At 41.1% G+C, this 25,981-nt stretch overlaps 1 protein-coding gene across 6 annotated transcripts in view; it reads right to left on the minus strand.

Moving 5' to 3' along the window:
• LOC135595316 (phospholipase D zeta 1-like) overlaps positions 1-25,981 on the minus strand; it is a 75,962-nt gene that overhangs the window by 16,112 nt on the left and 33,869 nt on the right. For all 6 annotated transcript variants that reach the window (XR_010480348.1, XR_010480349.1, XR_010480350.1 and 3 more), the window contains one exon: positions 6,049-6,159. Coding sequence is in view for 3 of the 6 variants with exons in the window: in XM_065086079.1 (XP_064942151.1) it covers positions 6,049-6,159 (111 nt within the window). In the remaining 3 variants the exon portion in view is untranslated. The remainder of the gene's footprint in view (positions 1-6,048; positions 6,160-25,981) is intronic.

A 25,981-nucleotide genomic window follows, 5' to 3' on the forward strand; every position in this document is an offset into this window, starting at 1 on the left:
GTTTAGTATGTCTCAATAGTTATTACTACGCTAAACACCACCATGAATAAATATATGGCCAAAGGAAAACGTCCAAGGTAAGAAATCACAAATTATTAGAAAATTTTAAATTCTTAGCAGGGTTCTGCATCAAAATTTGAACATGAAGAATGACGCCATAACAAGAAGGGCATCTGAAGCAATAATCAGATAGAAGGCAAGAAAAGATGGATGACAGCAATCAGAAACTAACTTGTTTGAACAGAAACAATGCCCTGAGAACTCAATATCTACTGGATTAGGAGCATCCTTTTCCTTTTTTGTTGGAACAGTGTGGGAGGCATGTTTGTTTTGTCAGCCAAAAGCCTTCTTTTTTTCTATTTATCCCTCATCTCCCTTCTTTTCTCGTGTATTCTTCTTTATTCTAAACTACTTTTGATATTGTTACTGAACTACAGTATTCTCTTTCATTTGTTAATTTGTTAAAAGTATGAGATATGAGAAGCTACTGTAATTTGTATAATCTTGAGTTGGAAATTGCGAATAGTTTGCTTCTTGTGCATATTCTTCTCACATATTTCGATGTGCCTGTCATGTATGACAGTCCATAAATGGCATTTTCTCATTGCAACATGTCACCCTATGTAAGCTACTCACAAAAGATCAATCCCTTATCCTCCATTACAGCAAACAAGTCTACATCTTCTCTGTAAAACATGTGGATAGTTTTAATTTTTTCTGCTTTTGCAAAACTTGCTTTTAGCATTTTCTTTATCATAAATTTGTACAACATAATCACATTATTCAATTGAAATCAGATTCATGCAATACTGTACACAAGTACAAGTATCCTAGACCATGGACAGCGACAATTGCGGAGTTATTGCTCAACTGACTACTGTCCAGGTCTAGTTGATCATTTTATCTTAATTATTTATTCAGACCATAGTTTTTCCTATATTGGTATATGGTATTATATGTTGAATATGAATTATATACTAGCTAAACCATTACTGCCTACTGCCACGATGTCACAGACAAACTTCGAAACAGGATATTTGATTTAATGCTTATATATGTCCGTGTCTTTTGGTATGTTCATGCTTTGTACAGCATGTAGAGGGACGGCCGAAGGCTTGATAGTCCCATTTTAGTTAGGTTGGTGGCCGCTTTAGGCTTGTAAATAAAGGTTGTCATGTGAACACGTATGAGAGATTTTCGATCTATAATTGACCATTTTACCCTTTGTTGTGTAACTGTTCAGAGCTTGTAAAATCTGTTTGTAATTTGCATTGTCTATTAAGTGTTTTCGGATATGTTTGCTTGTGGATCCCAAATGAGGCGTTTTCTCTAAACCGTTCTCTCTTTTGTGGGTCCTAAGGGACATGGGAGGCTTCGGGGAGGCTGACATTTGCGGACGGACACGCAAGGGTACCGCACGACTTAGGAAAAACCAGCTAAGTCCGTGACAGATGGTATCAGAGCGGGACAAGCACTCATAGAAACACTTAGCATGCAAACGTGGGGGACCTAGCAGGGCTGCGTTGAGGACAGTCAGCACACGCGCGACCGTTTGGGGGGAAAACGGGCATGGAGATGTAGGGAAAAAGAGTCGCTCGGGGGAGCGGGCATCTGACATTGGCATTCAGCGGAATGGCTAACCCTTCGCGTAAGAGGCACCACGAGAACAGGCAAGCTTGGAAGAATGCGGAGCGCACAAAGGTTGGGATGGCTGAGTTTGATCTATGGCTCAACGTTGACAACTATACTTGATGGTGAACAAGGCAAGCGAGGCGCTTGGTAAAGGATGAGACCATGCAAGGTGGAATGAGTTGCTCAACGACCAAAAGAGTTATGCAAAGCCCACAGAGGTGAGGGGAATTGCTAGCTCGAAGAATTTGGTACTCATGCATGGGCTTATATGCGGACGATGGAATGTTCGTGGCCATCCCAAGGCGACCGAAACTCGACACCATGGAGCATTGAAACTTTCTCTTCGGCATGTGAAGGATATGTCCGTAGGAGGCTGAAGGGTGCAACGAGTTCAGCATGTTGCTAGGCCTTGAGTGGTGCAGCGGGAGCTATATTAACGTGGAGTCGCAATCTAGCAAGCGTGGTTGCAGGAGGCAGAACAATGCACAGTTTGTTCAGCAGATTGGAGTAGTCCAAGGGGATGGTGGTCTCCAAAACGAAGAGAGATGTTGCTCCAACGGGACAGTTATCCAGGAGGGATAAGTCCCGGCTCTCCAGAGGGAGAATCATGTGGGACGGACATCACATGTTGAGGAGGAGTACCTCAACAAACAACAACTCCACGAAGCTCAATGGTCTGAGCAAGCGACGAGGAGTCATCGCATGATCTCGCTCGAGAGAATGCATTAGTAGATGCATTGCGAGATCAAGTGGGGGGAGCAACCCAAAGCAACTCAAATGAAGGCACACTTGGAGTCGATATGGAAATCAGACTCAAGGGAGGGTTGACCCGTGGAATGGTGGGCACGAGGGCCACCATCGACTCAATGCAAAAACGAGGAGCGGAGCAACTTGGGTGTAACTTGGCGAAGTACTCAAGCCGCATGAAGGGAGCCAGCATAGAAGTTGGAACATGGAGCAGAGGCACAGTGCTTTCCTTAGACAAAGGTCAAGGACATGAACTCTTGCAGAGGCAAGAGTATGATCATGTTGTTCTATGGGTCCTTCATTCTGACGGAGCGGACTCATCTTGCATGCTGCCAAAGACGAAGGGAGCTTCTGGGAACATGTACCTTATCTCGGAAAAGCATTTGATGGAGGAACTAAGGCGACTCAATTTGCGGAGGCGAAGTTGGGTTCAGAAGGCCTTAGCACGGGGCAAGAGGACGCAGAGGCGGCTACTCTTGAAAAATATGCCACAGTGTTACAAATCAATTTGCTAGGCAGGAAGCGGTGCGCAGCGGAGATTGTGTTGGTAGGGGTAGAGGCCCAGGATCCAGACAATGGGGCACTAATTGCAGCAAAGTCGAGGGACTTCGGGAGCTACTAGGTGACGGACTGTCCTAGAGCGGTGCTTCATGTAGGTGTGACCCAAGAGTGGGTGGATGAAGATCGATTGCCAAAGGAGCGAACAAAATCGAAGGTGGAAGAGACCCTGCGATGTATTGGTAGAGGCCACACATGAAGGGTTCACAATTCGAGTTCATCCCACAAGGATCAGAATGCAATAGAGATGTCACCAGGAGGCGGCATGGTGCAGCGGATCGTGGTGGAACAGTTCGTGGCAAAGCGATACACATGACATAGTCCCGTGAGGGACTAGATCATACGGAGGTATGATCGGGAGCTACTGGAAGCTCCACTTCGGAGAACAACACGACAGCAAGAAGGGCTATGGATTCAAGGAGTGAAGGCCATGGAACCGCAGAGGCGGGTCTTCCGTGCGTGCATCGAATGAAAACCTTGGTCATCAGCATATGGGGGCTGGGTTCCACCAAAGGAAAAAGTTCGAACGCAAGTATTAGTGAGTCCCATGGGAGGGACGTGATCATACAGAGGTATGATCGAAGCAACTGGAGAGTTGGACTGCTCCAGAGCTCATATTCGCTTAAGGGAGCCCGATAAGTCAGAGGACAAAGTCGAGTAAGCGAACGTTGCTACCAAGGAAGCTAAGGAAAACAGAATCGGTGCAAACCCTATAATGCGATGGCAGAGGCCATGCATGGGAGTTGTAGTCTGTCTTTCCATCGACTAGAAGAAGCTGCTTAGAGAACACAGAGGTGTTGAAGCATGGGGTCGAAAGGGGCGAGGAAGCGACGACGAGTCCAGAGGGACTTAGCTACCCACAATCAAGCATCAGTTAGAATGGAGGTGTACTCGGAGGAGTGCCACAGAGGCATATCTACTGATTGGGAAGAAAAGGGATGTAGATGCGAGGTGACGGAGAATAGTGTCATGGGCATGGCAGCGCCATGGTACCGCAGAGGCGGGACTTCCGTGAAAGTCATTGATCCCTTGCTCTCATGGAGGGAGAGCGCTTTGTCGTGAAAGGGGCCGAGGAGGTGGAGCATGCAGAGGCAAACTCCAAGTATCGAGACAAGGCTGAAGGGCAGAGGCCAAGGAACTTTGTAAGACCGGTGTCAACGAGCTTCTCATCATGATAGCCGAAAGTAAAGAACTTCGGGTCAGACAAGAGTGCATGACCAAGGAATGAAGCAGACAGTACGTGGTGCTGTACCTTTGCTACTCAGTGGAGTAGGCGGCATGGTTAATGGAGAAGACAGTACAATCCCAAAGGCGATCAAACATATGAGAGAATTACTCCAAGTTGGGGCGAAAACTTCCTGCATTCCAGAAGTTCGATGGCATTAAGAAGGTGAATCACAGTAACTTACTCAACGCAAGGAGTGCAAACACTTCAAGTGCTTTAGAAGTGTGAGCAAAGAGCAAGCGAAGGCTAGTAACCAGCTCGATGCATGGAGTACAACCTCGAGGAGGCAAACGAAGTCAAGTAACCTTTGCCTTCTCAAACCTTAAGAGAATAGGCGAAACCGAGTACCATAATTCTCTTATCTATCCAGCAGAGGAGCTCTGCACAAGTTCAAAGACCCTTCGAAGATAATGGAAGACAATAGTTGTCAAATCCTCACCAACGGTGATCAGTGCTACTGAAAGTAGATTGTCCGCTTCATTTCCCAACGAAAAGCCAATCGAAAGCGGAAGTGATGCGAACCTACTTAGATGTGACAACTGAGTGAAAGAAGAGTCAATGAGCAAATTTTGTGGAGGAAGGACCCAAAACTTCAGAAGTTTGCGAGACGATGCTCGTTAAAGCTCTAACAAGCATCCACCTAGTTCAAGCAGTATGAGGCATTTGAGAGACTGGCATAGTAAGGATGGTCTTTTCCTTCATCTGGAGGATCCGCAGGAACCAACAGGGATCAACACAACTCAGCCAACCCCACACTAGAGTCAGAGTCATTGGCGAGTTTAAGCAGCATGGCGGATCAAAGGTTCGACTACTCAAAAACAGCAGTGGTGAGTAGTTGGGAGCCAGGAGGCGCATTGCAGCTGGAGCAGAAGGTTGAAGGCTCAGCAAAGGCGAGGAGTTGCAGTGTCGACAACGGCTTCGACGAGGACGTCGAAGGAATAAATGGGAGAGAATGTCACGGACAAACTTCGAAACAGGATGTTTGATGTAATGCTTATGTATGTCCGTGTCTTTTGGTATGTTCATGCTTTGTACAACATGTATAGGGACGGCCGAAGGCTTAATAGTCCCATTTTAGTTAGGTTGGTGGCCGCTTTAGGCTTGTAAATAAAGGTTGTGTCATGTGGACACGTGTGAGAGATTTTCGGTCTTTAATGGACCATTTTACCCTTTGCTGTGCAACTGCTCAGAGCTTGTAAAGTATGTTTGTAATTTGCATTGTCTATTAAGTGTTTTCGGAGATGTTTGCTTGTAGATCCCGAATGAGGCGTTTTCTCTAACCCGTTCTCTCTTTTGTGGGTCCTAAGGGACATGGGAGGCTTCGGGGAGACTAACCTTTGCGGACGGACACGCAAGGGTGCCGCACGACTTAGGCAAAACCAGCTAAGTCCGTGACAACAAGGCCTTTACGGCTTTAGGTTTCACAGTTTCACCTTGCACACCTTATGATATGCTGTTTCACCCCTTTTCAATACCAGAACTGAATGTGCATAACTCTCGTCATTGAATAGACACTATTAATTAATACTTTTATGTTCAAGTAGCTTCATCACAACTCATTGTACAATAGGAACCTCCTGTGCTTCCACAAAAAGAATGGATCTCTAGCATTAGGTTTTGACTATCCTCACAATTTTCAATTGCATAATTCAAATACAGACCAAATTGGCCAAGCCAGAGCATTTATTACTTTCATGGGGATAAGCAGAGGCTTTTCTCATTTATGGGATGGAACTGGGAATGCACAAGGATTCTCTAATAAGGAAGGCAAAGGTTTTGTAAATGAGATAAGAAATTCTGACTATAGGAATTTTTAAAAATCATTATTACAGTTATTTGAACAATAAGAACAAAAAAAATCCAATATAAAATGAAAATTTCCCTACCTCAATGTAAATGAAGTGCTCTGCTTTTTCGATAAGAGAAGTATAGGCATTATGAATGCTTTCTTCAGTCTGGCTTGTTCCAGCTGACCACTGTCCAACGCTTCTAAGAACCTATAGCCAATATCTCATCAAATAAATTTAATAAATATTATACTTCAGTTTAGATAAGTTAAAAAATAAAAACATTATAATATAACATCCAAAGAAAAAAATTATGTAAACAATGAAACCTACATGCCATAAATCACAAGAGGACCAAGATGATAACTTAATCCAATCTAGTTATGAGCTTAAGTCTAGAGGAGGAATGTTTTATACAAGACAACAATTTTACATGGTTCTATGGATTCTCATGTCCAGTCACACAAATCTGAATCAGATACACATCCACCTGATAATACAAATAAATACTTGGACATCAACAAGATTTAATTCTAAACGTATATAAAATTAGGGATATGGATTCACGCATGAACAAGTCCACGTTACTTTGACCAATGTAATAAATGGCATGCTGCAGACAACAATTGAGGATCTGAATGGTCACAATATTACAAGAACTGCTAGAAGCCCAAGATGGGAAATCCATCAAAGCTTTTGCATAAAAGAACTAAAAAGTAGAGTCAAGAAAGAAAATCAAATACCATTCATACAGCAATTTACCATCCAGTTATCATGTAAAGCATAATAACATAATCTGCAAGTTTGACATGCAACATCAAAAACACAATACTAGAATCTAACTGTGATTTTAACAAAGAAAATATCAAACGATAAAGTCAATCATCAAATTTTCTAACAGGAAGGGTTCCTTTTCTCCATAGGCGAAGAGAGAGTAGGAAAAGAGGAGAAATAGATGAATGATGCCATGGGTCTTTCCATCATCCGCCTATTCCTCTTTGTTTGACTGAAAAGTCTCCAAAAAATAGAAGAATGAAGCACTCAGAGTAAAAACTCAATGTTAAAAACTTAAAATCTTATTTATGTTGGACATGTTAACATAAATTGAAAACTTTTAACTATTTCATGCAAACTAATAGGAAATTAAATGGCAGCTTGTGGACTAGTGTAGAATTTGTCATTTAAAGTGCTTGTGTAGGCTCATCTTTAGCAGCTATCAGACAGCTATAGCAGCTGCTATGTTCTAAAATCGCCATATACCATGGATACAACTGAGGTTCAAAATCTTGATATCAAATCCATACCAGTCCGCTGGCAGTGTACCAGCACATGGTAACATTGAGACAAGACGACCAGATGTCTTAGCCTAGTTGGCATGTTGATTCATGGACAGACTGGTAAATACCAGGTGGTAGCTACCAGTTCGATCAGAATCCCAAATGTTGGCTTCAACTATAGTGTGGCACTTGCGAATGCAAATTCTATAGCAGCTACCATCACCACCACAATCACCATTTTTCTAATTAAAATATAACTATTCTAATCTCTAAGGACACTTGATATCTGTGTTTTTAGTAACCAATTTATGTTGTTTATTGCTGACCTTGCTGTCTGTCATAATTATTGCTTTATATTAAAACTTAAAAGTACAGGTTCAGCCTAGAAGTGTCAATATTCAAGATATAGGTGCGCAGATGTGATAAAAGAGCAAAATAATATATAACTAGCCAGGGATTCAACATAAAAGTTGGACCGGTATGTACTAAACATTGTGTACTGACAAGTATCTGCAGGGAACAGGCAATTTCAGATGGCTCTTCCATAATGCTCCTTGTAGCTTGGTAAAGGTCCTGAACGGGGGCCATTGCTTGGTTTCAGCCTATTACAATCAGTCTATCAAATGGTGACGTCACCCCTGGTTATTGGATCCATCAAAAGACCTGTTAAGAGTCTCTTTGGACTTTTTTAAATCTCCTTTGCCCTTCTTTCGTCCACCTCTTTCATCTTTCTTCATTCCCTCTCCCAATTTCACCCAATTTTCAGTCAAAATCCTCTCGCATACTCCCTCAATCCAATCTCAAAAGCTCAAGATTTCTGAAACTGGAGGCCATCTCAACAAATTGAATCCTGTTCTCAAAATCTGAATTGGTTTTCTCCAAAACGAAAAGGTAAATCCTGAAACTTAGCTTTCAAATTAATCACTTTGATGTTTATTGCAAGAAGTTAAGGATTAGATTTTTTCTCTTGTAAGACAGTTATTTCATGAACCTGTGTTTTCCTTAATGGATTTGGGGCTGGATCCGCAAAGATCAAGCATGTAACCTTGCGGATCTAAGCTAGATCCAAGAGGATAAAACTTTGGGGATTTAGGTTAGATCTACAGAAATCCAGCCTATGTTTTAAGTATGAAATTGAATTTTAAATTTACTGTATGATGTTCAGAAATCTTCTATATATATTTAAATAAATATAGTTTCTAACCCTTATTTGGAAAATGTTTTGATTTATTATTCATTATTTTGTAATAAAAAATCTTCATAAATTCACTGAATATTGACTCGAATTAGATAGAACCAAGGATTGCAATATCGTACCGTACCGGAGTTTCGAGATTCGCACGATACGATACTGTATATCGAACGATATATTTCAGTATACCGTTCAGTATATATATATATATATATAAAATAAAAAAAAATCTTTTTCGGCGACGTCGTGTCTCTTCTCCCCACACGAGGTGACGTTGCCAAGGCGACATCGCCTATATATATATAAGTAAAAATAAGAATCTGTGACGTTGCCTCTCTTCTCCCCACGCGGGGCAACATCATAAAAAAAGGGCGACATCGTTTATATATATATATATATATATATATATATATATATACCGTTCAGTAGCGGGCAGTATTATTCGAAATTGAAGACCTTGGACAAAACTATTGAATAGATACCCAAAACTAAGATTTTTTTTTTATCTATCTAGTTTGGACGGGCCAAAGCAATGCAAACCAGTATGACAACATACTGTAAAATGACAAGTTAGTATATACCAGATTCGTACCAGCCCAACCAAGGATCAATACGGATCCAATATGCTTTAAAGGCATTGACAATAACCAGTTCAAAGGTAAAATTTTTATTTCTTCTATTCCTTCTCTTGTTGTCATCTTCTCTACTCTTTTAACTCCATGTTCCCCTCTTCTCATCATCAAAAACATCATTTGCTCAAATAGTAGACCAACCACAAAAATGCCAATCAGAGATATACCTTATTGATGATTCAATAAATAATATATTTAATGATACACTTTCAAAGAGGATGAGCATTTTGCTCCTTTATAACTATGGCTAGAGTTTTGAGTCACAAAAAAAAAACTTTATATTCAAAAGCATGGTTCATCGTACTGACCTATACCAGGTGGTATGAGCGATATGTACTGGTCCGACGAGGGATCGGTACGCAAACCACCCTATATCAAGTAGTCCAAAACAGGGGGGCCTGTATCACTCGACACTAGGTCTCTACCGATTGGAACGATCGAAATCCAACCGTTATTGACCTATACTAGTCAGTAATGATCGGATTTCGACCAATACCGATCAATGGTTGGGATTTGTTGAATCCAAACGATCCATTTGAATCAGATCTAAGAGTTTTTAAACCCTCATTCTCTCCCCTTACATTCTTTCTAACTCATCTACTCTCTCAGTCACTTTCTCACTCACATATTTCTCTTATTTTTTTATTTACACACTCTTGAACTCCACAAAAGTGCGATTTGCAGATTGGATCAAGCTTAGGAGGCTAATTAAGGAGGATTAACACCTAAGTTAGAGGAAGAACTCTATAATTAAAGGAATATTTTTTTTTCTTAATTTTTGATGATTTATGAGATGATTAAGCCTACTCTATGTTTATATGTTGTTTGAGGTCTTTATGATAATAGAATAGTTTCAATTAAGAAGAAATTAAGACCTTTAATGTTGTGATTAGGGTGTTTAATGTGCTTTTTTCAAAATTAGACACTTAATGGGTCAAATATTTGTATTTCATATATATTAAGGTGATTTACATGTTTGTGATAGCATAATAGGTTTAATTAGGTTTTAATTAAGTTTTTTAGTACTGTGATGAGTGGTTTTAATGATGATTTAGTCGAAATTTGACCTATATTAGGTTAATTCAATATTTTTTTAATACCTATTAAGGTGTTTGACATGTTTATAGTAGTGAAAGTAGACTAATTAGAAATTAATTAACTATGTTAATGCAGTGATTAGTGTTTTTTTTAGTGTATTTAATCAGAATTTGATCCATATTTGATCAATTAAATGTCTTTAATGCTTGTTAGAATATTTGACATGTTTATAGCGATGAAGAAAAATAATTAGGAAGTAATTAATTATATAATGATTGGGATTAGTGTATTTAATGATGATTTCATCGTAATTTAACCTATATTAGATCAAATTTAGGTATTTAATGTCACTTAGTGTGCTTGACATATTTACAGTGGTAAAATACAACTAATTAGGGTTTAATTAAGTTTTTTAATACTATAATTAGTGTATTTAATGATAAATTTATTGTTATTTGACCCTTTACTGGGTCAATTTTATGTATTTAATAATTATTAGAGTGTTTCACATATTTATTATGGTAAAAGAGGGCTTATTAGCGAGTTATTGGTGTTTTTAATATTATGATTGTGTATTTAATTATAAATTCATCGTAATTTGACTTATATTGAGTCAATTCTATGTATTTAATACCGAACAAGTAGTTGACATATTTATAGTGGCAAAGTAAGGTTCATTACATATAATTACATGTTTTATTTTAGATTAGAGCTAATCGCAACTTGCTTATTTGATTCAATTTTGGTACAAATAAGACACCAAAGGAACAGGCATATGATGATGCTTAAGATCATGACTTGAAAATAAATTGAAGTCATTATCATTGGCAGTACATTTATTGTGACTACATTGGCAAGACTAACGGAATCACCTAAGTGAAGATGCATTTGGGCGGCAGGTATCTCGATGTTGCAAAGTATAAGAAGTTTCCAACAGAAGTCTGTAAATCATTTCAAGATAAGTTATAACAAGCAAGAGAAGATAAAACTAAAAAGAAAAGAATAAGTAAGGAAGAATACTACAGGGCTATGCATGAACTGGTTTACGATGAATATGAGGGTCGTGACGCTGATATCAACTCGGATCTCAAAACTGGTATTCGTGCATCATTGGAGCAATAGTATATGTACGAGGAAGCAATGAGGCATCGACGACTTAACTCACAATGGGAGTATGGTGGTGGTAGTGGGTCTGTGCTATAGGGATTCAAGAGATCGACCAGCATGAGGTAGTCAATTGCCCCTCGTCAATTGAGCCAGATTGATAGCATGAAGCAAGATAGAATCTATGATTTTATCAGAGGACTTGGTAGGAGGTCAATACCATATATTAATGATATTGATCCGCAAGCCTATCCTCTATAAATAACAAAGCAAACATAGATTAATGATACATATACAAAAGAAAAGAAGCAGAATATTGTGAAGGCAATAGTTAAATGGTTCAACTTCTATAGGATTCCAACAAACATAACCCAAGGTCCATATTATCAAAGTACGATCTCCTCTATTCAAAAAGCTGACATAGAGATCCAACCTCCAACACTAAAGGAGATCCATGGTGTGTATTTAGATGACAAGGTGGCATAATTAAAGGATTGGATCAAATCCTTATAGTCGCAATGGGAAGAATATGGGTTGACACTAATATGTAATAGTTGAATAGGGCATACAAAAATTAGTATCATCAATTTTCTTATGTATTGCAACTAATAGGTGATTTTTCATAAATTAGTTAATGTTTCCGACAAGATTCAAGATGCAAACTATATTGAAAACCTAACGGATACCGTGATAGAGGAGATCGGACCAAAGTACATTGTCCAGATAATCATTGACAATGGAGCTAGTTTTATTTACAATTGATGAAGAAAAAAAAACATTATTTTGGACTCCATGTGCAACTCATAGCAAGGATCTAATATTGAAGGATATTAACGAGCTACTATCAGTTAGTAAGTGTATAGCTCAGGCACAATTAATCACAAAATTTATATATAATCATCATTGGGTCTACTCTTTGATGCAAAAGTATATAAATGATAAGACACTCCGATCCGGAATCACTCGATTTGCTATAAATTTCATTGTCTTAAAGTCAATATAGTAAAATAGGTAGGGTCTCAATGTAATGGTCACTTCACAGGAATGGTTCGATTCTAAGTATTCGAGATTGAGTGATCGAAAAAAGGTGGAAAAGACTAATTCTTTCTACTAAATTTTAAGATACCATGAATGAAATTATAACAAGAGTGGAATCACTTTACGTTATCCTTCATAAGGTCGATATAGACAAACATTCTTAAATGTCTTATCTTAGACATATACTGATTACAACAAGAGAGAAAGTCAAGAAAGCATTCACAAATGATTTTAAGGCCCAGCAATACTTATAGATCATCGATCCCAAGACCGAAGTTTATATAGACCAAGACATCCATAATGTAGGTAAATTCATATTCAATGTAATTTAGTTCATAATTTTTCAATATTTAAAAATTTTTACTAACAAAATTATTTGTCTTATAGCATATTATCTAAATCTGGCTATTTATTTTCAGTATAGTTTTGAAACATAATTAGATTTATTGTTTATACTAAGAAATGTTATATATCGACTCTTGTCAAACACTACCGATACTATTATGGAGGGTTGATTATTTAAGGAAATAATCGATTCATTCTCCGACGATATAACTGTATCATGTCGTTACAATATGGATCATTGTAAAGGAAAGTTACACACATGTTAATTACAAACTATTTTTTATATTAATTATTTTTTAGCTAATAAAGTCCTATTTATATATTTCTACAATCGAGTGATGGCTATAATTTAGAGGGGATGCACCATATTTAAGGAAGGTTGTTGTTCGTGTACTTTTGCAGACGACGACATCGAGTGGTTGCGAACGTAACTGGTCAAGCGTTCGCATTGATTCATACGAATGTCTGCAACAAACTATTGTATAAAAATTTGAAGAAACTGGTATATGTTGTCTACTACAACATGCGACTAAGGTTACGATGTGCTGAATTGTAAAAGGAGCTAGAGGAACCAAAGATTAATCCCATCAAAGATTTATAGCTGACGTTATAGTGGGTCGAAGCAATGGAGAACCAAGAGGATCTTCTACTTGATGAGGCGGGAGATCCTACACGTCCTTAATATTTTATTATCGAGGCAATAGAAGAGGAAGCACATCCCCGACAGGAGAAAGATCGCCCTCGGTCAGAACGTGGTGGAAGAAGCCAAACAACATTGAGTCAAACTACTCGAGGAACTAGAGACACCCAATCATATAGTCATCCGCCGAACATGCAAAGGCAAAGGCAAAGGTAAAGATAGTAGCATCAGCCGTACCATTGGAAAGAATCGAGTCCAGTAACAAGACACCTTCTCAATCATATTAGCAACTCACTCGGTCCGGAGACATGGCAGTGACATGGACAGCAATGCCTCAATCGATAATGACGATGACGTCGAGGAGTCGTTGATCCCATCTACATAGTTTGAGAGTGGTGCATGGATCGAAGAGCAATATTTTACGCATGCCACGCAAGATTCAGGTCATAGAGGTGTTGGCCAAGTTTATACACAGAAACAGAAGGGGAAGGGGAAGGCAACGAATGATTTAAGTAGATACGATCGATCCAATACGACATAAACATAAAGTGGAGCTTGTCGTATTCATAATTGTCATATTATAAAGAATCTTATGACCAACAGTGGTATAGTGATAGTTGGTCATTCTTCTTCATGCAACAGTACAGTGATCAATGGCGAAAGTATAAGTGCCAACATTCTCTAACCTCTGCACCGATACATGTCACAGTCCAACTTACCTTAGGAGCTACCTCGGACACGTGTGGTTCACGACAATTAAACTGCGACCATCACTGCATTGATACACCAATGGCATATAGTGTATTAGTATACTATGTCATGGAATCAATTTCAAGATTAGATCCGACAAACATATCAAATTAATATACATATACATAGGATTGAGGACCCCGATCCATCGCTCATGGAGTCTCATCATTTCTTTTTGGTGGTAGAACCAAATATTTTCATTGATCGATTACTTGATTTATTTAAATCTTAAAGTCTAAGTTATTTAGAAAATAATATAACAATTCAAATCATTTCTTTGTAGTTAATTCAATACGAATAGAAGGCCGGTCAGGAATGTACCATAAAGCTATTCCTCAAAGTCTGAAAAAGATATGTGTCACTATTCTTTCCTAATTTAGATTTTTTTAATAAAATTATACTAAATTTTTATTTATTTCTATCAAAAACCCTAATTTAATTTTTTTAGGAATTGTTGGAGCTATTTTCGACTATTTTTTAATATTGTTGGTACACCTTGCCGTACTAACACATGGTATATCGGTACAAAGCAGTACATATCATACCGCCAACTAATTAGTACACCAATATAGATCAGTAAGGTGAACCCTATTCAAAAGGGTAAGGTGTTTATTAATGTTTCTTAGACCCAAAAATTAACGGGAGCTTTGTGCAACGATTGCCTCCTTTATTTGACGCTTGTGAATAAGATAGCTCATAATTATTTTTAATAAACTCAAAAATTAAAAAATTAAAAGAAAACATAAGTGACATGCATTCAAGATTCATAAAATTGACCATACTATTTAACACAAAAAAGTACAAGCTAAGAATAGTTTGCGGATTAAGCAATTTCGTCCAATCCAGTTCAGAATAAACTGTTCAATATACTTACTATTATAAAGTCCCATCAAAATTTGACCTCTACCATATGATACTTGTACCATATTTTCAACAGGCATGAGACAACTGTCTTTTTATCTTTTTCTTTCTTTCACGTATTCTTACACACAATACTTGATGAAATATGTAGTGGGTTGAGATGTTTTTTTAGTAATTAAACTATTGACAAGATTAGATACTTAAAGATGAACTAATATATAGATATATTTTTATATGGCTTAAGAAATCTGAGATTGTATCCAGCACATTAGATTTCTTACTTAAAAACTAAAATCAAATATTTTCTCGAATACCCAGATAAATCATACTGGAAATATTGGTTCAGTTTGACAATTCAATTTTCTCAAGTTAGTTGGACAATCCTACTTGTCATGTGAGGAAACCAAAGAGAAAAAAATCAATGCTTTCAATCACTAAGAAGATCTCTCATAACCTGTCAACAAAAGGGGGATACTACAGAAACTAACAAACTGAAAAAATTGAAGAGTTAACACAAACTCCTAATATCACCTCAAGATATGTTTGATTACTGATAATGTATATGGCACTTAGTAGAAAAGGAGTGCAGGATTCTTCGCAAAAAGGAACAAGAGATGAATATCAGTTAACAAAAAAACTTCGAAGAATAAAAGTCATGGGAAAGGAAATAAGGGTTGATCATAAACTAGGTCCCTTGAAGAGATAAACACAACTTTATTTACCAAGAACAAGGATTGAAATATCAGACCGTACTAAAGTTTCGACCTTCTCTCGGTACGGTACAGTATTGTATACCGAGCGGTATACCGTCCGGTATATATATAAATATATATATATATATATATATATATATATATATATATATATATATATATATATAAGTAAAAAAAAAAAATTTCGGTGACGTTGGCACCCTTCTTCCCCACGCGATGTCACGGACAAACTTCTAAACAGGATATTTGATGTAATGCTTATGTATATTCGTGTCTTTTGGTATGTTCATACTTTGCACAGCATGTAGAGAGACAGCCGAAGGCTTAATAATCCCATTTTAGTTGGGTTTAGTGGCCGTTTTAGGCTTGTAAATAAAGGTTGTCATGTGGACACTTATGAGAGATTTTTGGTCTGTAATGGACCATTTTGACCCTTTGTTGTGCAACTGTTCAGAGCTTGTAAAGTTTGTTTGTAATTTGCATTGTCTATGAAGTGTTTTCGGAAATGTTTTCTTGTGGATCACGAGTGAGGCGTTTCTCTAACCCGTTTTCTCTTTTGTGGGTCCTAAGGGATCATGGGAGGCTTCGGGAGGCTGACCTTTGCGGACAGACACGTAAGGATGCCGCACGACTTAGGCAAAACCAGCTAAGTCCGTGACAGATGGTATCAGAGCGGGACAAGCACTCATAGAAACACTTGGCATGCAAACGTGGGGGACCTAGCGGGGCTGCGTTGAGGGCAGTCAGCACACGCGCGACCGTTTAGAGGAAAACGGGCATGGAGATGTAGGGTAAAGGAGTCGCTCGGAGGAGCGGGCATCTGAGATTGGCATTCAGAGGAATGGCCAACCCTTCGCGCAAAAGACACCACGAGAACAAGCAAGCTTGGAAGAATGCGGAGCGCACAAAGGTTGGGATGGCTGAGTTTGAGCTACGGCTCAATGTTAACAACTATACTTGATGGTGCTCAAGGCAAGCGAGGCGCTTGGTAAAGGATGAGACTATGCAAGGTGGAATGAGTTGCTCAACGACCGAAAGAGTTGTGCAAAGCTCACAGAGGTGAGGAGAATTACTAACCCGAAGAATTCGGTACTCATGCATGGGCTTGTATGCTGACGATGGAATGTTTGCGACCATCCCAAGGCCGCCAAAACTCGGCGCCATGGAGCATTGAAACTTTCTCTTCGACATGTGAAGGATACGTCCATAGGAGGCTGAAGTGTGCAGTGAGTTCAGCATGTTGCTAGGCCTTGAGTGGTGCAGCGGGGGTTGTATTGACGTGGAGTCGCAATCTAGCAAGTGCGTTTGTAGGAGGCAGAACAATGCATAGTTTGTTCAACAAATCGGAGTAGTCCGAAGGGGATGGTGGTCTCCAAAACTTCTAGAGAGAAAGAAGCGAAGAGAGATATTGCTCCAACGGGATAGTTATCTCGGAGGGATAGATCTCGGTTTCTCGAGAGGGAGAATCATGTGCAATAGACCGCATATGTTGAGTACCTTAACAAACAACAACTCCACGAAGCTCAATGGACCGAGCAAGCGGCGAGGAGTCGTCGCATGATCTCGCTTGAGAGAATGCATTGGTGGATGCACTACGAGATCAAGTGAGGGAGCGACCCAAAGCAACACAAATGAAGGCACACTTAGAGTCGATATGGAGATCGAACTCAAGGGAGGGCTGACCCGTGGAATGGTGAGCGCGAGGGCCACCATCAACTCAATGCAAAAACGAGGAGCGGAGCAACTTGGGTATAACTTGGCGAAGTACCCAAGCCGCATAAAGGGAGCCAGCATAGAAAATGTAACATGAAGCGGAGGCACAGTGCTTCCCTTGGACAGAGGTCAAGGACATGTAACTCTTGCAGAGGCAAGAGCAGGATCATGTTGTTCCATGGGTCCTTCATTCTGACGGAGCGGACTCATCTTGCATGGTGACAAAGACGAAGGGAGCTTCTGGGCATATGCACCTTATCTCGGAGAAGCATTTGATGGAGGAACTAAGGCGACTCAACTTACGAAGGCGAAGTTGGGTTCAGAAGACCTTGGCACGAGGCAGAGGACGTGGAGGCGGGTACTCTTGAAGAATATGCCACAGTGTTGGCATTCAAGATGCCATGAAGGAAGCGGTGCGCAGCGGAGATTGTGCTGGTAGGGGCAGAGACCCAGGATCCAAACAGTGGTACACTATTTTCAGCGAAGTCAGTGGACTTCGGGAGCTACTAGGCGACGCACTGTCCTAGAGCGATACTTTATCTAGGTTGTGACCCAAGAGCGGGTGGATGAAGGCCGATTGTCAAAGGAACAAACAAAATCGAAGGTGGAAGAGACCCTGCGATGTATTGGCAGAGGCCACATATGGAGGGATCACAATTCGAGTTCATCCCACAAGGATCAGAATGCAATGAAGATGTCACCAGGAGGCGACATGGTACAGCGGATCGTGGTGGAACAGTTCGTGGCAATGCGATACACACGACATAGTCCCGTGAGGGACTAGATCATACGGAGGTATGATCGGGAGCTACTGGAAGCTCCACTTCGGTGAACAACACAACGGCAAGAAGGACTATAGATTCAAGGAGTGAAGGCCATGGTACTGCAGAGGTGGGTCTTCCGTGCGTGCATCAAATTTTGCATCAGATGAAAGCCTTGATCATCTACATATGGGGGCTATGTTCCACTAAGGAAAAAGTTCGAATGCAAGTACCAGTGAGTCCAATAGGAGGGACTTGATCATGCAGAGGTATGATCGAAGCAGCTAGAGAGTTGGATTGCTCCAGAGCCTATATTCTCTTAAGGGAGCCCGACAAGTCAGAGGACAAGGCCGAGTAAGCGAACGTTGCTACCAACTAAGCTAAGGAGAATAGAATCGGTGCAAACCCTACAACGTGATGGCAGAGGCCATGCATGGGAGTTGCAGTCTGTCTTTCAATCGACCAAAGGGTGCTGCTTGGAGAACATAGAGGTGTTGAAGCAGGAGGTTGAAAGGGGCGAGAAAGCGACGACGAGTCCAGAGGGACTTAGCTACCCAAAATCAAACATCAGTTAGAATAGAGGTGGACTCAGAGGAATGCCACAAAGGCATATCTACCATAGAGGCGGGACTTCCGTGAAAGTCATTGATCCCTTGTTCTCATGGAGGGAGAGTGCTTGGTCGTGAAAGGGGCCGAGGAGGTGGAGCATGCAGAGGCAATCTCCAAGTACCGAGACAAGGCTGAAGGGCAGAGGCCAAGGAACTTCGTAAGATCGGTGTCAACGAGCTTCTCATCAAGATAGCTGAAAGTGAAGGACTTCGGGTCATGCAAGAGTGCACGACCAAGGAACGAAGCAAACAGTACGTGGTGCTGTACCTTTGCTACCTAGTGGAGTAGGCAGCCGGGTTGATGGAGAAGATGGTACAATCCCAGAGGCGACTAAAACTATTAGAGACTTACTCCAAGTTGGGGTGAAAACTTCCTGCGTTCTAGAAGTTTGATGGCATTGAGAAGGTGAATCACAGTAGCTAACTCAATGCAAGGAGTGAAAACACTTCGAGTGCTTCAGACGTGTGAGCAAAGAGCAGGCGAAGGCCAGTAACTAGCTCGATGCATGGAGTACAACCCTTGAGGAGGCGGGCGAAGTCAAGTAACCATTGCCTTTTCAACTCTTAAGAGAATGGGCGAAACCGAGTACCCCAATTCTCTTATCTATCCAGCAGAGGAGCTCTGCACAGATTCAAAGACCCTTTAAAGATAATAGAAGACAATAGTTGTCAAATCCTCACAAATGGTGATCAGTGCTACTGAGAGTAGACTATCCGCTTCATTTCCCAATAGAATGCCAATTGAAAGCGGAAGTGATGCGAATCTACTTAGAAGTGACAACTAAATGAAAGAAGAGTCGATGGACATTTTGTGGAGGAAGGACCCAAAACTTCAAAAGTTTGCGAGGCGATGCTCATTAAAGCTCTAACAAGCATCCACCCAGTTCAAGCAAAATGTGGTATTTGAGAGACTGGCGCATAGTAAGGATGGTCTTTTCCTTCATCTGGAGAATCCGCAAGAACCAATTGGGATCAAAACAACTCAGCCAACCCCACACTAGAGTCAGAGTCATTGGCGAGTTGAAGCAGCATGGCGGATCAAAGGTTCAACTACTCAAAAACAACAGCGGAGAGCAGCTAGGAGGCAAGAGACGTATTGCAGCTGGAATAGAAAGGCGATGAGTTGCAGTGTCGGCAAAGGCTTCGACGAGGACGTCGAAGGAATAAGTGGGCGAGAATGTCTCGGACAAACTTCTAAACAGGATGTTTGATGTAATGTTTATGTATGTCCGTGTCTTTTGGTATGTTCATGCTTTGCACAGCATGTAGAGGGACGACCGAAGGCTTAATAGTTATATTTTAGTTGGGTTTGGTGGCCGCTTTAGGCTTGTAAATAAAGGTTGTGTCATGTGGACACTTGTGAGAGATTTTCGGTCTGTAATGGACCATTTTGACCCTTTGTTGTGCAACTGTTCAGAGCATGTAAAGTCTGTTTGTAATTTGTATTGTCTATGAAGTGTTTTGGGAAATGTTTGCTTGAGGATCTCGAGTGAGGCGTTTTCTTTAACCCGTTTTCTCTTTTGTGGGTCCTAAGGGACTATGGGAGGCTTCGGGAGGCTGACCTTTGTGGACGGACACACAAGGATGCCGCACGACTTAGGCAAAACTAGCTAAATCCGTGACAGCAAGGCGACATCACCTCTTCTCCTCAAACAAGGCGACGTCACCTATATATATATATATAAAATCTTTTATTTATATATCTATTTATTTATATATATATATTATATATAAAAAAATTAAAAAAATATGCGATGTCGCCTCTTTATATATATATATATATATATATATATATATATATATATATATATATATATATATCGCCGGTAGCGAGTGTTCCGCGTACCGGTTTCCTATCGAACCGATACGTACCGCCTCATTCGAAATCATATACCTTGACTAAGAACTTGAGGTGTGAAAATGACAGACGGTCCAAGATGAACTTAGTTATCAAGTCTGATTAATTCTTTGTGAATCTCTTTTGTAATAATCTATTAGCTAGAAATTTCTCAAAAGATTTTTTTTTTCTGTTGAATAACAAAATCATAATAACTTACCAAGTTTAGCAATTGAGTGACCCTCATTCCAATGGTAGTAGCTATGACAAAAAGAATATTGATTAAAGAATGGAAAAACAAATTTCTATCAAGGAAGATTCTCTTCCATTAAGGACCCATTAGAAAATAAATAGCAAGGAATTTTACCAAATATGTAAAAAATTTTGTATGACTAGTTTCACTTAGGTAATGAATTAGGTAATTAAAGATTCTATCCTTCTCATGCTTTTTCCATTATATGTTTCAAACTTTATTTGCAATAAGATTCTGTAAAAGAGAGCAAGGTCCTAAGTTTGCAATTAATGAAGAGAACACTGACTTTTCCCTTTCTCTTTGATATTAGAATTTAAAGTGGATTCATGATATCTATTTTTTTATCACTCAATTATTTGCCTTCACTTAAGATTCTCAATCCTCTTTAAAGTTCAAAGTATCTAAGTCCCTCAGGAAACTTTATACCTCATTGTCCAAACTCAGAATCTCTATCCACCATTAGCTCCCTTATCACCTTTCCAACCTTTAACCTTTCAAACCCTTAACTAATCAACATTAGTTCTCAGTCCCTTTCTGCACCTAAATCTCTTTCTGTTCTCAACTACTAAGATTTTACTGGTTTTTCAATGATGACAGTAAACACTTTTCTAAATGCAATGTACCACTGTAAATGACCCTATTAGAGACTCTACCCAGTTTCAGTGAATTAAGAGCTTTAACTAATTTCAACTTTCAAGTACTTAAAGAATTACGGTATCACATAAAATCAATAAATTTTCCTCAATACATAGACAAACTATAAATTCATGAATCACTTATTCTTTTTCATTTCTATCTTTTTTTTCTCCAAGTATTAAGCTCATTTTGATACCTATGACCCCAAATTAATAAATACCTTTGTTAACCATACATGATAAAGGACTATGACTCAAATTCAATTATTATTCTGATAATGGCAAGATTATGCTCTAAAGTTCATATAGATTTTTTCAATGGATAATTTTGCTTTAGGTTCTTGTTGCTCATAATTCATTACCTATATCGTAAATCATATTAATATTAATCACTTGAAAAAGGAAAACCAACAGTGTAACTAGTAGGTGCTAACATTCCCGAAAGCAAGGACATGGAAACTGGTTAGACTGGTACATACCAACCAGTATTTACCAGTCTGATTGTCAACTAGACCACTTATCAACAAGAATTGGTCAGTACCAATTCATACTGGAAGTACAATCCGCATGGAGAGGTTGACCTGATTTTAACCAAGACTCACATAGGTATCAGACAATAAGCCTGCCACCTTATGCCTCAATCCCTCTAACCCTACATCTCCAACTAGCAGCCTCTCCTCTTCACCCAGCAAATATCACCACCGTCCTGTCACGGACTTAGTTGGAATTGCCTAAGTCGTGAGGCACCATTACGGCCAAGACGCGAACTTAACTTGTGTTGCCTAAGTCGCGAAGCACCATTGCGCTAACTTCTCGGACTTAGCTGGGATTGCCTAAGTCTTGACGTGCCCTTGCGATATGCGTCCGCAAAGGTCAGCCAATTTGCAACCTCACTCAGGTCCCGAAGGACTTGTAAAAGATAAAGTTGATTAGTTCGAAGAACGAGCGACGGACAAGTCCCGACATCTCGCGAAGAGGGAAGCTTTACAACCAATTCAGCGAGCACCTTGCGTGCAAGAGAGAAAACAGAGAGAGGAAAACAAAAACTTTAGAGGGTTGAACGAACAGCTGCTCACCGGGTGTCGGGCGCGAAGGCAAGTTCCCGTCAAGAAAATGTACGAACTTATGAAGATTGTTCAACGCCCGACACTATACCGAAGCCCCATCCCCCATGGTGCCACTCGGGTGGTTCCAGGGTGCTGAGATGGCTGACGTTTCGCACGTGGCAACGGGCCGGAGAAAACAGCCCGTGGCACGCGAAAACAGAGCCATTTTGGGTTGTTTTGCTCGGTGCGGGAGCGGTCGCACTATAGCGCATAACTTGTTCGAACTTACATTTTTACAAGTAAAAGACCACAAAACCAAGGCAAAATATGTTGCCAAGCATCTGTACATGTAAACAAAAGCGACGAACAGTTCGTTGAACGAAGTTGTTGCGGGTGCACGTCGACCATTCGTGACATTCTCCCCCACTTAAACTGTCAATGCCCTCGTCGACGCTTGTTGGTAGTTGTTGATGATTGCTTCTTCATGTCGAAGGGCGTCTTCGGGCTCGCAACTAGCTTCGGTTCGAGGAAGCTTTCGCCACTTCACCAAGTACTCGGTCTGCTCGGCTCCATTAGGTAGCTTTATCTTACGATCCACTAAAATGGTTTCAACTCGCTTCTCGTAGGAGGCTCTGGTGGGGGGTAGCCGAGTTGGAACACTTCGGGAAACATCTTGCGGATCTGAGTGGTAAGCCTTCAAGTTGCTGGCATGAAAAACATTGTGAATTTTGAGCCACGTCGGCAGCTGTAACTTGTAGGAGATATTGCCCACCCTACTGATAATTGGAAAGGGCCCTTCATACTTGCATACCAATCCTTTGTGTACTTTGTTCCTAAAAAATTGGAGTAATGCTGGTTTAAGTTTTACCAACACCAAATCGTGGACTTTGAACTCCTGTGGTCGCCTTCCTAAGTCTGCCCATTTCTTCATCTTTTTTGCCACCTTCTCCAAGTAAGCCCGCGCAATATCTGCATTTCGGTGCCATTCTTTTGCAAAGTGATATGCTGACGGACTACTCCCAGTATATCTAATAGCCAAGGTGTGAGGAGTTGACAGTTGTTGTCTTGTAATGATCTCGAAGGGGCTCTTGTTGGACGCAGAGCTCCACTATAAGTTGTAAGAGAATTGGGCTATGTCCAACAGCTTCACCCAATCTCGTTGGTTGGCACTCACGTAGTGCCGAAGGTATTGCGCTTGGAGCAAGTTTATCCTTTCGGTTTGTCCGTCCGTCTTGGGGTGGAGGCTTGTGGATAAGTATAACTTAGACCCCAACAATTTGAATAGCTCGGTACAGAATCGTCCCAGGTACCGAGTGTCTCGATCATTGATGATATTGTGCGAGACTCCCCAATACTTCACCACATTCTTCATCATCAGCTTGGCCGCCTCCTTTGCTGAACAGTGTAGGGTTGCAGCAATGAAAGTTGCAAACTTTGAAAATCGATCGACCACTATGAGTATCGATCCCAATCCCCTTACTATCGGCAAGCTTGATATAAAGTCCAAGGAAATGCTCTCCCACGACCTTTCTGGTACGGGCAACGGCTCCAAAAGCTCCACCGACTTCCGCTGCTCCACCTTGTCTTGTTGGCAAGTGAGGCACGTTCGAACATATTCCTCCACATCAGTACCCATCTTCGGCCAGTAGAAGGCCCTCTCCACGAGAGCCAAGGTTTTATCAATAGCATTCTCGTCGAGTGGCTCTAGCTTCATAGCAGCCACGAATGTTAAATTCGCCTTTTCGCACCCCTTTCTTTAGTTGTAATGTCGATATCTGTTGGGGTTCCCGAGTTCCCCTCTGAGAGACAGGAACCACACAGGGGTCGTCACCTACCATCATACATAGGGAGTTTAGGAACGGCATTGGCACTAACTTCGCTGCGTGCATGAATTTCATTCCAAGAATCACTTGGAAGTCGTCCAGTGGCACCGCATCATGTTAGTACTCTCGTTCCACGTTCTGATCTTGATGGAGACTCCCTTTGCCAACCCGAAGATTTGCTTGGCCTCCGAGTTCACCGCCTTCATTCGACTTGGGTTCTTCTCCAAGATCAGCCCAAGATGCTTTGCTTCTCGATCAACAATAAAGTTATGGGTAGCGCCCGTGTCCACCATTACACGGGTTGTTTGGCCATTGAGCTTAATGTCCACATACATCAGCTCGCTACTCCCTGCTTTCAATGGCTTTGCCTGCATGTGCTCCCCCACTTGACCTCACAATGCATTTAACAAACGCATTGCTCCCATTCGGGGACCTTGCGACTCCTCATCGTCGCTGCTAGATTCTGAATTGCTTGAACTGAGGGCGACGGCTTTGCCCTTGTCTGATTTGGGGGGATGGATAGAAGCTGTTAAAGCATTGAGTGTTTGTTTCTGTGGGCACTCCCTCACCATGTGCGGCCCTCCGCACAAGAAGCATCTGCCAGTTTTTGGGGCCATGCCTTTTGAGCTTGGCCCTTTGTGGGAACTTTTCCTTTGTTCGCCCCCGGGCTCCTTCCCTCGAGAATATTTTAGAGGGCGATTTCCTGAAGATTGTTTCCTTTTTCCCGGGTCCTCAGAGGAAACAAAGTCGGTGAGCCTTTCTGTGGCAACAATTGTCCCGATCACATCGGTGACATTCCTTCGATGCAGTTCTTCTTGCGCCCATGGCTTCAAACCATCGAGAAAGCTAAATAGCTTATCCTTCTCGGACATGTCCTGTATGTCTAGCATTAGCGTAGAAAATTGCTTCACGTAGTCACAGATGGAAGTGCTTTGGCGGAGTTGTCTCAACTTTCTCCTTGTGACGAACTCTGTGTTCTCAACTCTCGCTTTAAGTCCTCCCATGTGTCCACCCGACACCGACCTTGTTGGATCTCCTCCCAACGGGTTTGCCACCAAAGTTTTGCATCCCCATTCAAATACATGGTTGCTATTGAAACTTTGGTTTCTTCAGAATTAGGCCTCGTAGCTCAAAAGTATTGTTCCATGTCGAACAGGAAATTCTCGAGCTCTTTAGCATCTCGGGCACCTCCATAACAATGCGGCTCGGGTGCCCTCAAGTTTTGTGGTGGTGCAACGTGGGTGTTGCTTCCTCCTGCATTCAGTGCCCTTGTGAGCATGGTCACCCTGGAAGTGAGTTCTGCCACGACTTCTTGCAGATGTTGCACGGAATCTTTGGAGTCGTCCGACAGTCGATCGACTAGGGCCTCGACCTTGTCGATTCTGGATTTAGCTTCTTCTTGTGAGCTCTCTACCACAAGAAGCCTTCGCTAGCCTTGGTAGAGTTCCTCCAAGCTCGCTTCAAGAACATCCAAGCGGGTTTCCGCCGTTGTGAGTCTCTCCTTATGGCTCTTCTTCCCGGTTGGCGCTCCAGATTGCGCCTCCTCCTCTCACGAAGAGTAGCCAATTTCTCAATCACCATGTTCGCTGCCACGATCCTCCAAAGTGGCTCCAATGACATGAGAGCGAGTTTGCACTTGTAGCCCACCTACGGTTGCTTGGGGCAAAGGTCCGGCTTGCCCCACCTTGCTTGATTTGCCTCGATTCTTTGCCATGGCGAAATTGCGAAGTTCCTTCGTTGCTTGCTCGAATTGCTTGCCCGCTCTG

This window comes from Musa acuminata, chromosome BXJ1-2 (assembly GCF_036884655.1).
Source record: "Musa acuminata AAA Group cultivar baxijiao chromosome BXJ1-2, Cavendish_Baxijiao_AAA, whole genome shotgun sequence".
Taxonomy (NCBI): Eukaryota; Viridiplantae; Streptophyta; class Magnoliopsida; order Zingiberales; family Musaceae; genus Musa; species Musa acuminata.